General features: G+C 46.0%; 1 protein-coding gene and 1 pseudogene across 1 annotated transcript; both read right to left on the bottom strand.

The window, feature by feature from the left end:
- Window positions 1–4,342: 4,342 nt before the first annotated feature.
- LOC144265906 (olfactory receptor-like protein OLF2) lies at window positions 4,343–5,275 on the bottom strand (annotated as a pseudogene).
- Window positions 5,276–11,297: 6,022 nt separating this feature from the next.
- Window positions 11,298–12,236, bottom strand: LOC144266030 (olfactory receptor-like protein COR4). The gene has a single exon (XM_077819167.1). The coding sequence runs from the start codon at window positions 12,234–12,236 to the stop codon at window positions 11,298–11,300; it is 939 nt and encodes a 312-aa protein (XP_077675293.1).
- Window positions 12,237–13,011: the final 775 nt, after the last annotated feature.

Below are 13,011 nucleotides of genomic sequence, written 5' to 3'. Positions count from 1 at the left end.
GCTGCAGGAAAGGCAGCAGGAGCACAGAGCGCTGCTACAGCCCCTGTGTAACCAACCGCCCTCCTCCCCAAGTTCCATAGCCTCCTCACCCAGACGCCCAAGAACGCAGTGGGGGGTCTCCGGCCTCCCGGCCACTCCACCCCAGAGGATTGCCCAAGCAACAGAAGATTGGCATTCAATAAGTTTTAAAGTTTTAAACTTTTAAAGTGCTGTGTGGCCTTTTCCTTCCCTCCTCCACCACTCCTCCTGGTGCTTCTCTCCTCCACCACCCTTCCTGGGCTACCTTGGTAGTTATCCCCCTATTTGTGTGATGAATGCATAAAGAATGCATGAATGCGAAGCAACAATGACTTTATTGCCTCTGCAAACAGTGATCGAAGGGAGGAGGGGAGGGTGGTTAGCTTACAGGGAAGTAGAGTGAACCAAGGGACGGTGGGTTTCATCATGGAGAAACAAACAGAACTTTCACACCGTAGCCTGTCCAGTCATGAAATTGGTTTTCAAAGCTTCTCTGATGTGCACCGTGCCCTCCTGTGCTCTTCTAACCACCCTGGTGTCTGGCTGTGCAAAACCAGCAGCCAGGCGATTTGCCTCAACCTCCCACCCCACCATAAACGTCTCCCCTTACTCTCACAGATATTATGGAGCGCACAGCAAACAGTAATAACAGTGGGAATATTGGTTTCGCTGATGTCTAAGCGAGTCAGTAAACTGCGCCAGCGTGCTTTTAAACGTCCAAATGCACCTTCTAACACCATTCTGCACTTGCTCAGCCTGTAGTTGAACAGCTCCTGACTACTGTCCAGGCTGCCTGTGTATGGCTTCATGAGCCATGGCATTAAGGGGTAGGCTGGGTCCCCAAGGATACATATAGGCATTTCAACATCCCCAACGGTTATTTTCTGGTCTGGGAATAAAGTCCCTTCTTGCAGCTTTTGAAACAGACCAGAGTTCCTGAAGATGTGAGTGTCATGTACCTTTCCCGGCCATCCCACGTTGATGTTGGTGAAACGTCCCTTGTGATCCACCAGTGCTTGCAGCACTATTGAAAAGTACCCCTTGCGGTTTATGTACTCGGCGGCTTGGTGCTCCGGTGCCAAGATAGGGATATGGGTTCCATCTATGGCCCCACCACAGTTAGGGAATCTCATTGCAGCAAAGCCATCCACTATGACCTGCACGTTTCCCAGGGTCCCTACCCTTGATATCAGCAGATCTTTGATTGCGTTGGCTACTTGCATCACAGCAGCCCCCACAGTAGATTTGCCCACTCCAAATTGATTCCCAACTGACCGGTAGCTCTCTGGTGTTGCAAGCTTCCACAGGGCTATTGCCACTCACTTCTCAACTGTGAGGGCTGCTCTCATCTTGGTATTCTTGTTCCTCAGAGCAGGGGAAAGCAAAGTCACAATGTTCCATGAAAGTGCCCTTATGCATGTGAATGTTTTGCAACCACTGGGAATTGTCCCAGACCTGCAACACTATGCGGTCCCACCAGTCTGTGCTTGTTTCCTGAGCCCGGAATCGGCATTCCACCGCACGAACCTGCCCCATTAGCACCACGATGCCCACATTGCCAGGGCCTCTGCTTTGAGAGAAGTCTGTGTCCATGTCCTCATCATTCATGTTACCGCGCTGACGTCGCCTACTCGCCTGGTATCGCTTTGCCAGGTTCCGGTGCTGCATATACTGCTGGATAATGCGTGTGGTGTTTAATGTGCTCCTAATTGCTGAAGTGATCTGAGCGGGCTCCATGCTTGCCGTGGTATGGTGTCTGCACAGAAAAAAGGCGTGGAACGATTGTCTGCCGTTGCCCTGACGGATGGAGGGGTGTCTGACGACATGGCTTACAGGGTTGGCTTACAGAGAATTAAAATCAACAAAGGGGGTGGCTTAGCAAGAAACTGAATTGCCCCCTCAAGGATAGAACTAAAAAAACTCAAGGATAGTACTCAAACCTGGGTTTGGCAGGCCATTGATTTCACAGAGGGAAGGAGGGAGGGAGGAGAAAATGAATACAAAACAAATCTGGTCTATTTCTTGTTTTGAGCCACTTCATCTATCTTTACACATCTTGCTGGCAGGAGACTGTGCAGTACGACCGCTAACCGTCATATTCTCCTTGGTGCTCGGCAGAAGACAGTGCAGTATGACGACTAGCCATCATCTTCTGCTGACTGGAGGTTAAAAGACAGTGCACTGCCGGTAGGACTGAATAGCCATGAGACAAAACTTAAAAGGGAAATGACCTGGCTGAATCACTCCCATGTTTGCCCAGGCGCCCAATTAAAAGAGCACCCAGGACTACGTTGATGACGTCTACCAGTCATACTGCACTGTCTGCTGCCAAAAGGCAATTAACTGCTGCTGTGTAGCAATGCAGTACCATGTCTGCCAGCACCCAGGAGACATACGGTGACGGTTAGCTGAGCGGGCTCCATGCTTGCCATGGTATGGCGTCTGCACAGGTAACTCAAGAAAAAAGGCGCAAAATGATTGTCTGCCCTTGCTTTCACGGAGGGAGGGAGGGAACGGGGGCCTGACGATATGTACCCAGAACCACCCGTGACAATGTTTTAGTCCCATCAGGCACTGGGATTTCTACCCAGAATTCAGATGGGCGGCGGAGACTGCGGGAACTGTGGGATAGCCACCGACAGTGCAACACTCCGGAAGTTGACGGTTGCCTCGGTACGGTGGACACACCCCGCCGACTACATGCACTTAGAGCACTTGTGTGGGGACACACACAATCAACTGTATAAAACCACTTTCTACAAAACCGACTTCTATAAATTTGACTTAATTTTGTAGTGTAGACATACCCTTAGAGGATAAATTTCAACATTTCTGAACATATTTACTTAACAAAAGAAGGAAAGAGCTTTACCAAGGGAGGGAGAAGAGTAACTGTAAAAGGAGAGAAAAATAGGTTTAATAGGAAGGGGGGAAACTTCCCCATTGATTCAGAGAATGTCTATACTAAAGCCATTACATTGACTCAGCTATGGTGTGCAGCAGCACTATAGTGTAGATGCTTTCCACATTCATGAAAGGGTTTTTCCTTCGATGTGGTTAATCCACGTCTCCGAGAGGCAGTAGCTAGGTCAATGGAAGAATTACACTGAGGGTCAGTACAAGCTAACTGCCTCGCACAGGGTGTGAAAAGTTTCCCCACACTGTGTGATGGAGTCTGTTGATCTATTTCTAAGCATAAACCAGGCCTCAGAAAAGCTGTTGATGGCAAAGACCAGTTGGGAAATCTAGTCCTGTCTCCCTGCCAGGGCAGCAGAATCTTAGAATAGAATCATAGAACCATAGAATATCAGGGTTGGAAGGAACCTCAGGAGGTCATCTAGTCCAACCCCCCACTCAAAGCAGGTCCAATCCCCAATTAAATTATCCCAGCTTCAGTTCTTTTTGTTCAGGTGAGTTGGAAATATTCCAGCTGTCCCTGATTCCCAGTAGAGATTATTCTGCATTCTGATTGAGCTCAGTGTCAGGCTGTGTGCGTGTAGTGGGCACTCTGTCTGTGTGTGTTTGTTGTGCATTGGGCACTATGTGTGTGCATGTGGTGGGGGGCACAATGGAGCTGAATGTCAATTGGAGGCATATGTGTATCCCTTGCCCTGCCCACTGCTCAGGCTGGCGTCCACCCTCCTCCCAGTGCAGGGCTCCTTGTGAGATCATGGAATAATAGGACTGGAAGGGACCTCGAGAGGTCATCTATTCCCCTCCCCTGCACTCACAGCACGACTGAGTATTATCTAGACCACCCCTGACAGGTGTTTGTCTAACCTGCTCTTAAAAATCTCCAATGGTGGCAATTCCACAACCTTACTGGGAAAATTATACCAGTGATTAGCTACCCTCACTGTTGGGATGTATTTCCTTATGTGCAACCTAAACTGCCCTTTGTGCAATTGAAGTCCTTTGGTTCTTGTGCTTTCCTACCCCCCACTTCCACCCCTACCCCCACATTGTTTTGCAATTTTATTCCTTACCTCTGTGTGAAAGGTTCGGTCACAGAAACCCCTTTGGAACTGCCATCTGATGTCCTGAGACGTGAAGTTGAACATCTCTCCCTCTAGGTGGATGCCCCTGGACACCAGCTTATAAAATCATTCTCTTTTTCTTGCCCTGTGAGTCTTCCCCAGGTTTTGTCCACTGATCTCAGTTGGGGCCTGCAGACCTTGTTGGCATACCAACAAATTAATAATGATAATAATACAAGAATGAACAATACTACCATGAGCTCTGCGAAATTACATTGCAATGGGCTGGGAATTGAATTCACCTGATGCCACTCCCCATCACTAAACCAGTACAGAGTTAAACAAATTCAAGAATTGGTTAAGAGTTTATTCATTGCTTTCCTCAGGGCGTCCTTCACCTCCGTGTTCCTCAGGCTGTAGATGAGGGGGTTCAACATGGGAATAACCAGCGAGTAAAACATGGAGACTATTTTGTCCATGTCCATGGAATAGCTGGAGGTGGGACGTAAATACATGAAGAGGAGGGTAACAAAATACAGGGCCACAGTGGTCAAGTGAAAAGTGCAGGTGGAGAAGGCTTTGCACCGGCCCTCGGCTGAGCGGATCTGTAGGATGGCGGAGATGATATAGACATAGGAGAGGAGGACAGGAATAAAGCTGCTCATTATAATGCAGCACGCGAAAGTAAACATCACATTCTCACTGATGCGGGTGTGAGAACAGGAGAGTGCCAACAGTGTGGGGATGTCACAGAAGAAATGATTGATGATGTTGGAGCTGCAGAATGACAGCCGAAATGTAAAACACGTGAATATCGTTGAATCCAAAACCCCCAGAGTGTACACCCCAGCCACCAGTTGTTTACAAAGCTGCCTGGACATGGTGACTGTATAGAGCAGTGGATTAGAGATGGCCATATAACGGTCATACGCCATCACAGCCAGCAAATAGCCCTGAGAATCTCCAAAAGCGATAGAGAGAGAGACATTTGGACAGCGGAGGCAGTGAAAGAAATGTTTTTCCTCTCGGCTAAGAAATTGAGCAGCATCTGAGGGGAAATTGTCGAGGAAAGGCAGAGGTGATAGAAAGACAAATTACTGAGGACAAAGTACATGGGGGTGTGCAGTCGGGGGTCAGTTGTGATTAACAAGATCATCCCCCCATTCCCCATGAGGGTGATACCATAAATCAGTAGGAAAAGCCCAAACCTGTAGCTCCGGACGTTCTGTCAGTCCTGAGAGAATGAACTCAGTCACCTCCGTGTGATTTCCCTCTTCCATCTCCTCTCAACAGAGATCAGGCTGCTACAGAAATATGGGCAGATGGTGGTGCGGAAAACCTCTCCCTTCTCTGTAATGCAGTAAGTGAAGATAAATGGAGATCAGTTTCTCAATGGACATCAGTACCCGCTCCGGGAAGGGCTTATCCACAGAGCCAGGTGTTCACAGCTGGTCATTCCAGGTGTTCGATAAAATGCACACGCTGTGCAAATACAATGACACGCAGGTTAACCATGCTGCACACACAAACACTCTTGTTGACTAATCAGGAAGTAATGACACTTCTGTGAGAGAATCAGGGTGAAAATCATCCCAGTCTGATGAGATTATTTACTAACTGTGCTAATTACGCTTTTTGGCATTTACTTGAGCCTGCATGAAAACCCAGAGACAGAATGGGAAGCCCTGGCTTCAGTGACTATGTTATTGCCTATATTTTCCAACCAAGGAGATCGCTCCTTTCGTTGAAGTGGTCGGAGTTGGGACTAAGGCTTTTAGTGCTGGAGGTCTGGAATTTAATACCTGCTGATCCCTGTGGTGTCTGTGACTCTAATTCAGGACAATAGCATGTACCTGCTGAGAAGAGAGAGAGAGATGTGCTGGTGTGCTGAGATGTGTGAATGATGGGACATGGTTCCTGAAGCAACTGGGAATACCTGAGCTCAGAGAGACACAACACCGAGTTAATGCATTCAGTGAACCAAAGCCACCCTCGGTGTAATTGGTGCCCTGGGGATTAATTTGTCCTACTCTTTCTTACTGTGTTATTAAATGATGCAATTTCTACCAGAGTTACAGAGTATGAGGTTAGGGGTATATTTCATCTTGCTGTTTTCAGTGCAACCTGGGTACTGTGAAGAGCTGATCCACACAGGGAGGGGTGGTGTTTTTTTCTTTGTAGAGACCAAAATCTTTTAGCTAAAAACTTAATATTTCGACTTGGAAATACCACTGGGGTTCCTCAGACACTCCACACCACCAATCTCTTCCCTGGGCCAGGCTCCCAGGCTGGACGATATCGCCCATGGTGCATGATGTTCTCTCCTCTTGCTGAGCTGCCCAGGAACATCACCAGAGTCCCACAGCCCTGGTGTAGGGAGGAGGGTGTTTGGTATTTTGATGGAAGGTTTATAATTTCTGGGGAAAAGATAATTTCTTTAAAATGTAGTTAAATAGAAAATCCAATTTCCCATCAAAAAAACTTCTCAAGAAAAATTTTCAACCAGCCTTAGCAAGAAATTTGGAATCAAAGGAACAGAAAGTGAGACACAGGTGAAATGTACTAAGTGTTTGCAGCTTCATATTATATCGTCTCAGTCATTCCTGGTTTCAGAATCACTTCATTGTCCTGGCCCCAATAAGTGGAATGTAAAACCTATAAGACATGTAAGAGTACTCCAGATTATCTCGCTCTTTATAGCATGCCAATCACCATGGTATCCTATGTCCTTCCCTTGCTAGGTTACTCCCTAAGGTAGGGAATGTAGGTTCACTCATTTTGCTTGATGGACATCATTACCAGAGGAGCTCAGGGGGAGGCCACAGCATGCTATGGGCTTCTGCAGTTCACAAAACTATTCCACTTGCATGCATATTATCTGCACACGGAGCTCAGCTGTAAAATGTGAAATACATCTATGAGTCAACTACAAATAGTCATGCTGTCGTCGTATATATTAATATTTTTTATAATGTATGTGAAGTTATAAGATGACACTGTATCATGTTATTAATACATGTTCCAAAGTAAGGCTGGGAAACTGGTTTGTCTTAAACAAAGAAATGCGTGTGCTGGTTAATTCTGGATCTGAACAATAATCAGAGTCATCAAGCAGGAAGGGAAACCAACGAAGCCCAAAAAAGGTGAGGAAACAGCAACAGAGAACATCTTTCTACATAGATAATTCATTTTCTGGTAATGTTTCTCAAAGGGGGGGTAGGACTAAAGAAAGAAGGGGCAGACATCCCAAGGCATCCCTCAAAGAAGGGGCAGACATCCCAAGGCATCCCTCTCTGTCGTCCAATTGATTCACTGCATCTGAAGGGATAAAGGAAGCAGCCATTGGACTGGGGGAGGGGTCCTGACCTAAGAAGTTTGGTCAGTGAGACTGCTGAAAGCATGTGGTGAGGAAACTTTTGCTTTGAATTTCATATCATTTGTTAACTTAGGCACAAGTTGCATTCTAGCTTTATGTTTCTTGTAACCATCTCTGACTTCCATGCCTCCTTATTTGAACTCACTTAAATCTATCTTTGTGGTCAATAAACTTTGTTTTGTTATGTTCAATAGAAGTGTCTGAGAAACTAAGTTGAAGGCATGTTAGTGCTATTGAAGAAATAATGGACAATGTAGCTTGTATTGTCCAGGAGAGGACTGGGCAGGACAAGACGTACATTTTGGGAGGGAAATCGAAGAGTGTGGAGTGTGTTGGGGTCACCCTGCAGTATAACCAAGGGTGGTGAGAGCCTGAGTATAATCCAATTATTCCTGGCCAGGCTGAAGTTACACACACATGCTCAGGATGTGATTTGCATGCTAGACGGTTGTTTGTGAGTGGCCCAGGTGGAAGCCACTTCAGCAAGGCATTGCAAGGCTGCAGGCAGCTGTGACACAGCTGCTGATTAGTCTGGGTTGTCACAGCCACCAACCTAGGAAATATCCCAATAACACCAAAGGTGTGGTGCTGACTGACTGTAGTGTTTGATTGACATGAAATGGTGAGCTCACCACAGGGATAGGCCCATGCTCTGATCCATGGATGCAGATGCACAAGGACATTATGGTCATCACCTCCCCACAAGGAGATCCCTGGCAGGTCCAGTGATGACTCTTCTCTTCTTCACTATGATAAAAATTATCCCCCACAGGTGTGTAGTCTTGGCTGTTATTATCAGTGCTCCAGGGAATGTTGGTTCCCCCTTCTCCTAGATGGTGCCAACCTGTGAGGCATTGCAGGATCAAATGGATTAGGAGGAAAAATTGATGACCCAGGTAAGCTATATTCTTTGGTCTAATCCTTAGGGGAGAGGTTTCAAAGAATGGACACAAAGTCCTGCTTCCTTGAACACAAGTGGAAATAACCAACAGCGAGCAAGCCAGCTCCCTCCCGATTCTTTTGTTAATTTTATTTATTTCATATAATTTATAGTCCTTGAAACAGAGTGTGACTTTGCACCCCATAATGCTTTGTAGAAATATGCTTATGAATGTAAATATAACATAACTGGAATATGTTTAATGCAAGATATGCCATGTAACATATCTCTTCAAAGGTTACCATAATCTGGATGTATTCATCCCATTTCCATGCATGTATCATTTTTGTATTTGAAGTTATGAATTTTGGCTACATACTGGTTTGATTTAAAGTAGCCTCAGTGAAGCAGTTGGTCAGCTTCTTGAGAAAAGAGTATTCTCTGTAAGTTCCCAATCAAGAAACACTTAAGCTAAAATGAACTTTGAGAGACACCAATCCACATGTGAGCTTCACTGGGAATGTGGCTTCAGCCTGTAAGAAACTGAGTCATGAATGGACATGTGACTTGCCCATGTGACTCCAAAACTCCATCTTGGAGCTGGATTCTGCATAGGAGAGGGGAAGGAGTTTCCACCCATGAGAGAGAGTATATAATCCCCTGGGAAACCCCTCCATTTTGTCTTCAGCTGGCACAAAAGATACTTTCTCCACCACAAGGAGATACCTGAAAGAAACTGGAACAAAGGACAGTAACTACAGGGGTGTGCATGATTGCTGGACCGATACTAGGAGGAAGTCTAGTCTGTAAAAGAGGCTTATTGGAACATCTCTGAGGCTGAGATTTACATGCATTTGGTTTTACTGTATTAGGCTTAGACTTACATGTTTTATTTTATTTTGTTTGGTAATTCACTTTGTTCTGTCTGTTATTACTTGGAACCACTTAAATCCTACATTTTGTATTTAATAATATCACTTTTTACTTATTAAGTAATACCGAGGGTGGGGGTGGCAAACAGTGTTATAGAGGGCGAACAATTCATGAGTTTACTCTGTATAAATGTTATACAGGTTTAAACGGATTTATTGGGGTTTGCAACCCATTGGGAGCTGGGCATCTGAGTGCTGGAGATAGTTGTTTTCAGTTAAGCATGCAGCTCGTGCGGGAAGTGGTTCAGACTTGGATCTGGGTTTGCAGCAGGCAGTCGTACCTGGCTCATACCAGTTAAGGTACTGAAGTCCCAAGTTGGCAGGGAAAACAGGCTCAGAGGTAGTCTAGGCACATGAGGTGGCAGTCCCAAAGGGGTTTCTGAGACGCAACCCATCACACAGAATTTAGGAATAAAATTTCAAAACAAAGTGGGAGTAGGGGAAGGATAGGACAAGAACTGATGGACTTCAATTGCAGCAATCCTTAGCTACCCTCACTGTTGGGTTGTTTTTCCTTATGTCCAACTTAAACCGCCTTTGGTGCAATTAAAGTCCATTGGTTCTTGTACTCTCATAAAATCATAGAACCATAGAATATCAGGGTTGGAAGAGACCTCAGGAGGTCATCTAGTCCAACCCCCTACTCAAAGCAGGACCAATCCCCAAATAAATCATCCAGCCAGGGCTTTCTCAAGCCTGACCTTAAAAACTTCTAAGGAAGGAGATTCCACCACCTCCCTAGTTAACACATTCCAGTGTTTCACCACCCTCCTAGTGAAACAGTTTTTCCTAATATCCAACCTAAACCTCCCGCACTGTAACTTGAGACCATTACTCCTTGGCCTGTTATCTGGTACCACTGAGAACAGTCTAGATCCATTCTCTGTGGAACCCCCTTTCAGGTAGTTGAAAGCCCCGCTCATTCTTCTCTTCCGCAGACTAAACAGTCCCAGTTCCCTCAGCCTCTCCTCATAACTCATGTGTTCCAGTCCCCTAATCATTTTTGTTCCCCTCCGCTGGAATCTTTCCAATTTTTCCACATCCTTCTTATAGTGTGGGGCCCAAAACTGGACACAGTACTCCAGATGAGGCCTCACCAATGTCAAATAGAGGGGAATGACCTCATCCCTCGATCTGCTAGCAATGTCCCTACTTATACATCCCAAAATGCCATTGGCCTTCTTGGCAACAAGGGCACACTATTGACTCATATCCAGCTTCTCGTCCATTGTAACCCCTAGGTCCTTTTCTGCAGAACTGCTGCCGAGCCATTCGGTCCCTAGTCTGTAGCCCTGCATAGGATTCTTCCGTCCTAAGTGCAGGACTCTGCACTTGTCCTTGTTGAACCTCATCAGATTTCTTTTGGCCCAATCCTCTAATTAGTCTAGGTCCCTCTGTATCCTATCCCTACCCTCCAGCCTATCTACCTCTCCTCCCAGTTCAGTGTCATCTGCAAACTTACTGAGGGTGCAATCCACACCATCCTCCAGATTATTTATGAAGATATTGAACAAAAGCGGCCCCAGGACCGACCCTTGGAGCACTCCACTTGATACCGGCTGCCAACTAGACATGGAGCCATTGATCACTACCCGTTGAGCCTGAAAATCTAGCCAACTTTCTATCCACTTTATAGTCCATTCATCCAGCCCATACGTTTTCAACTTGCTAGCAAGAATACTGTGGGAGACCGTGTCAAAAGCTTTCCTAAGTCAAGGAACAACACGTCCATTGCTTTCCCCTCATCCTACCCACCCTCCCACACACATTGTTTTGCAATTTTATTCCTAAATTCTGTGTGACGGGTTGGGTCACAGAAATCCCTTTGGAACTGCCACCTGATGTCCTGAGACATGAAGCTGAACATGTCTCCCTCTAGGTGGATGCCCCTAGACACCAGCTTATAAAAATCATTCTCTCTTTCTGGACCTGTGAGTTTTCCTTAGGTTTTGTCCACTGATTGCAGTTGGGGCCTGCAGAACTTGTTGGACTACCAACAAATTAATAATGATAATAATACAAGAATGAACAATACTACCATGAGCTCTGCAAAATTAAATTGAATTCACCTGTTTCCACTCCCCATCACTCAACCAGTACAGAGTTAACCAGAATCAAGAATTTCTTAGGAATTTATTGATTGCTTTCCTCAGGGCATCTATCACCTCCTTGTTCCTCAGGCTGTAGATGAGGGGGTTCAACATGGGGATCACCACCATGTAAAACAGGGAGGCTATTTTTTCTCTGTCCATGGAATAGCTGGAGGTGGGACGTAAATACATGAAGAGAAGGGTGCCAAAAAGCAGAACCACAGCAGCCAAGTGGAAAGTGCAGGTGGAGAAGGCTTTGTGCTGGCCCTTGGCTGAGGGAATCTGCAGGATGGTGGAGATGATATAGACATAGGAGAGGAGGACAGTCACAAAGCTGCTCATTATAACGCAGCACGCGAAAGTAAAGATCACTTTCTCAGTGATGTGGGTGTCAGAACAGGAGAGCGCCAACAGTGGGGGGATATCACAGAAGAAATGATTGATGATGTTGGAGCTGCAGAATGACAGCTGAAATATAAAACACGAGATTATCATTGAATCCACCATTGCCACAGCGTATGCCCCAGCCACGAGCCCTTTACAAAGCTGCCTGGACATGGTGTCCGCATAGAGCAGTGGGTTACAGATGGCCACATAACGGTCAAATGCCATCACAGCCAGCAAGAGGCACTCAGCATCTCCAAACATGATAGAGAGATGCATTTGCAGAGCGCAGGCAGTGTAAGAAATGCTTTTCCTCTCGGCTAAGAAATTCAGCAGCATCTGAGGGGAAATTATCAAGGAAAGACAGAGGTCACAGAAAGACAAATTCCTGAGGAAAAAGTACATGGGGGTCTGGAGTCGGTGATCAATTGTGATTAACAAGATCATCCCCCCATTCCCCAGCAGGGTGATACCATAAATCAGTAGGAACACCGCAAACAGGGGAACCTGCAGCTCCGGATGATCTGTCAGTCCTGAGAGAATGAACTCAGTCACCTCCGAGTGATTTCCCTTTTCCATCTCCTCTCAACAGAGATCAGGCTGCTACAGAGATGTGGGCAGGTGGATGGTGCAGAAAACCTGTCCCTTCTCTGTAACGAAGTAAATGAAGATAAATGGAGATCAGTTTCCTCATGGACATCAGTACCTGCTCAGGGAAGAGCTTAGTCCACAGAACCGGTTGTTCACATCTGGTCTTTCCAGTTGTTCGATAAAACACACACTGCATAAATACAATGACAGAGAATAAGGATAATCATGCCCCACACAAGGGCACTCCTGTTCACTAATCCCAGCAGCCAACAGTGACTTGTGACTCTGCTGTGACAGAATTGGGGTAAAAACCATCTCAGCCTGAAGAGATTATTCCTTCCCGAAAGAAGGGGTGAGAGCAAAATAGTGTCAATCTTTCTACCGTCTTTGGGCAAGGGGAGCTCTATGGCTTGGCATGTCCTTTTGGGTTAAAGTTGCTTACTGTGCTAATTAAGCTTTTTTTGCATTTACTTGAGCCTGTATGAAAATCCAGAGACATAATGGAAAGCCCTGGCTTTGGTGACTATGTAATTGTCTATTTTTTCCAACCCAGAAGGTCGCTCCTTTAGCTGAAGGGGTAGGAGTTGGAACTGAGGCGTTAAGTGCTGGAGGTCCTAAATTCAATACCTGCTGATAAACATCGTGCCTGCATGTGTGTGTGACTGTAATTCAGGACAATAGCATGTACCTGCTGAGAAGAGAGAGAGAGAGATGTGGTGACATTTCCCCATCAGTAGAAACTGCCAGTTTGGAGCACGTGGAA

This window comes from Eretmochelys imbricata, chromosome 6, assembly GCF_965152235.1.
Source record: "Eretmochelys imbricata isolate rEreImb1 chromosome 6, rEreImb1.hap1, whole genome shotgun sequence".
Classification (NCBI taxonomy): Eukaryota; Metazoa; Chordata; order Testudines; family Cheloniidae; genus Eretmochelys; species Eretmochelys imbricata.
This window is presented reverse-complemented; position numbering and strand designations above follow the sequence as displayed.

Excerpts from the sequence above, each read along its gene's own strand:
- LOC144266030 (XM_077819167.1), bottom strand. The coding sequence starts at position 12,236 with ATGGAAAAGGGAAATCACTCGGAGGTGACTGAGTTCATTCTCTCAGGA.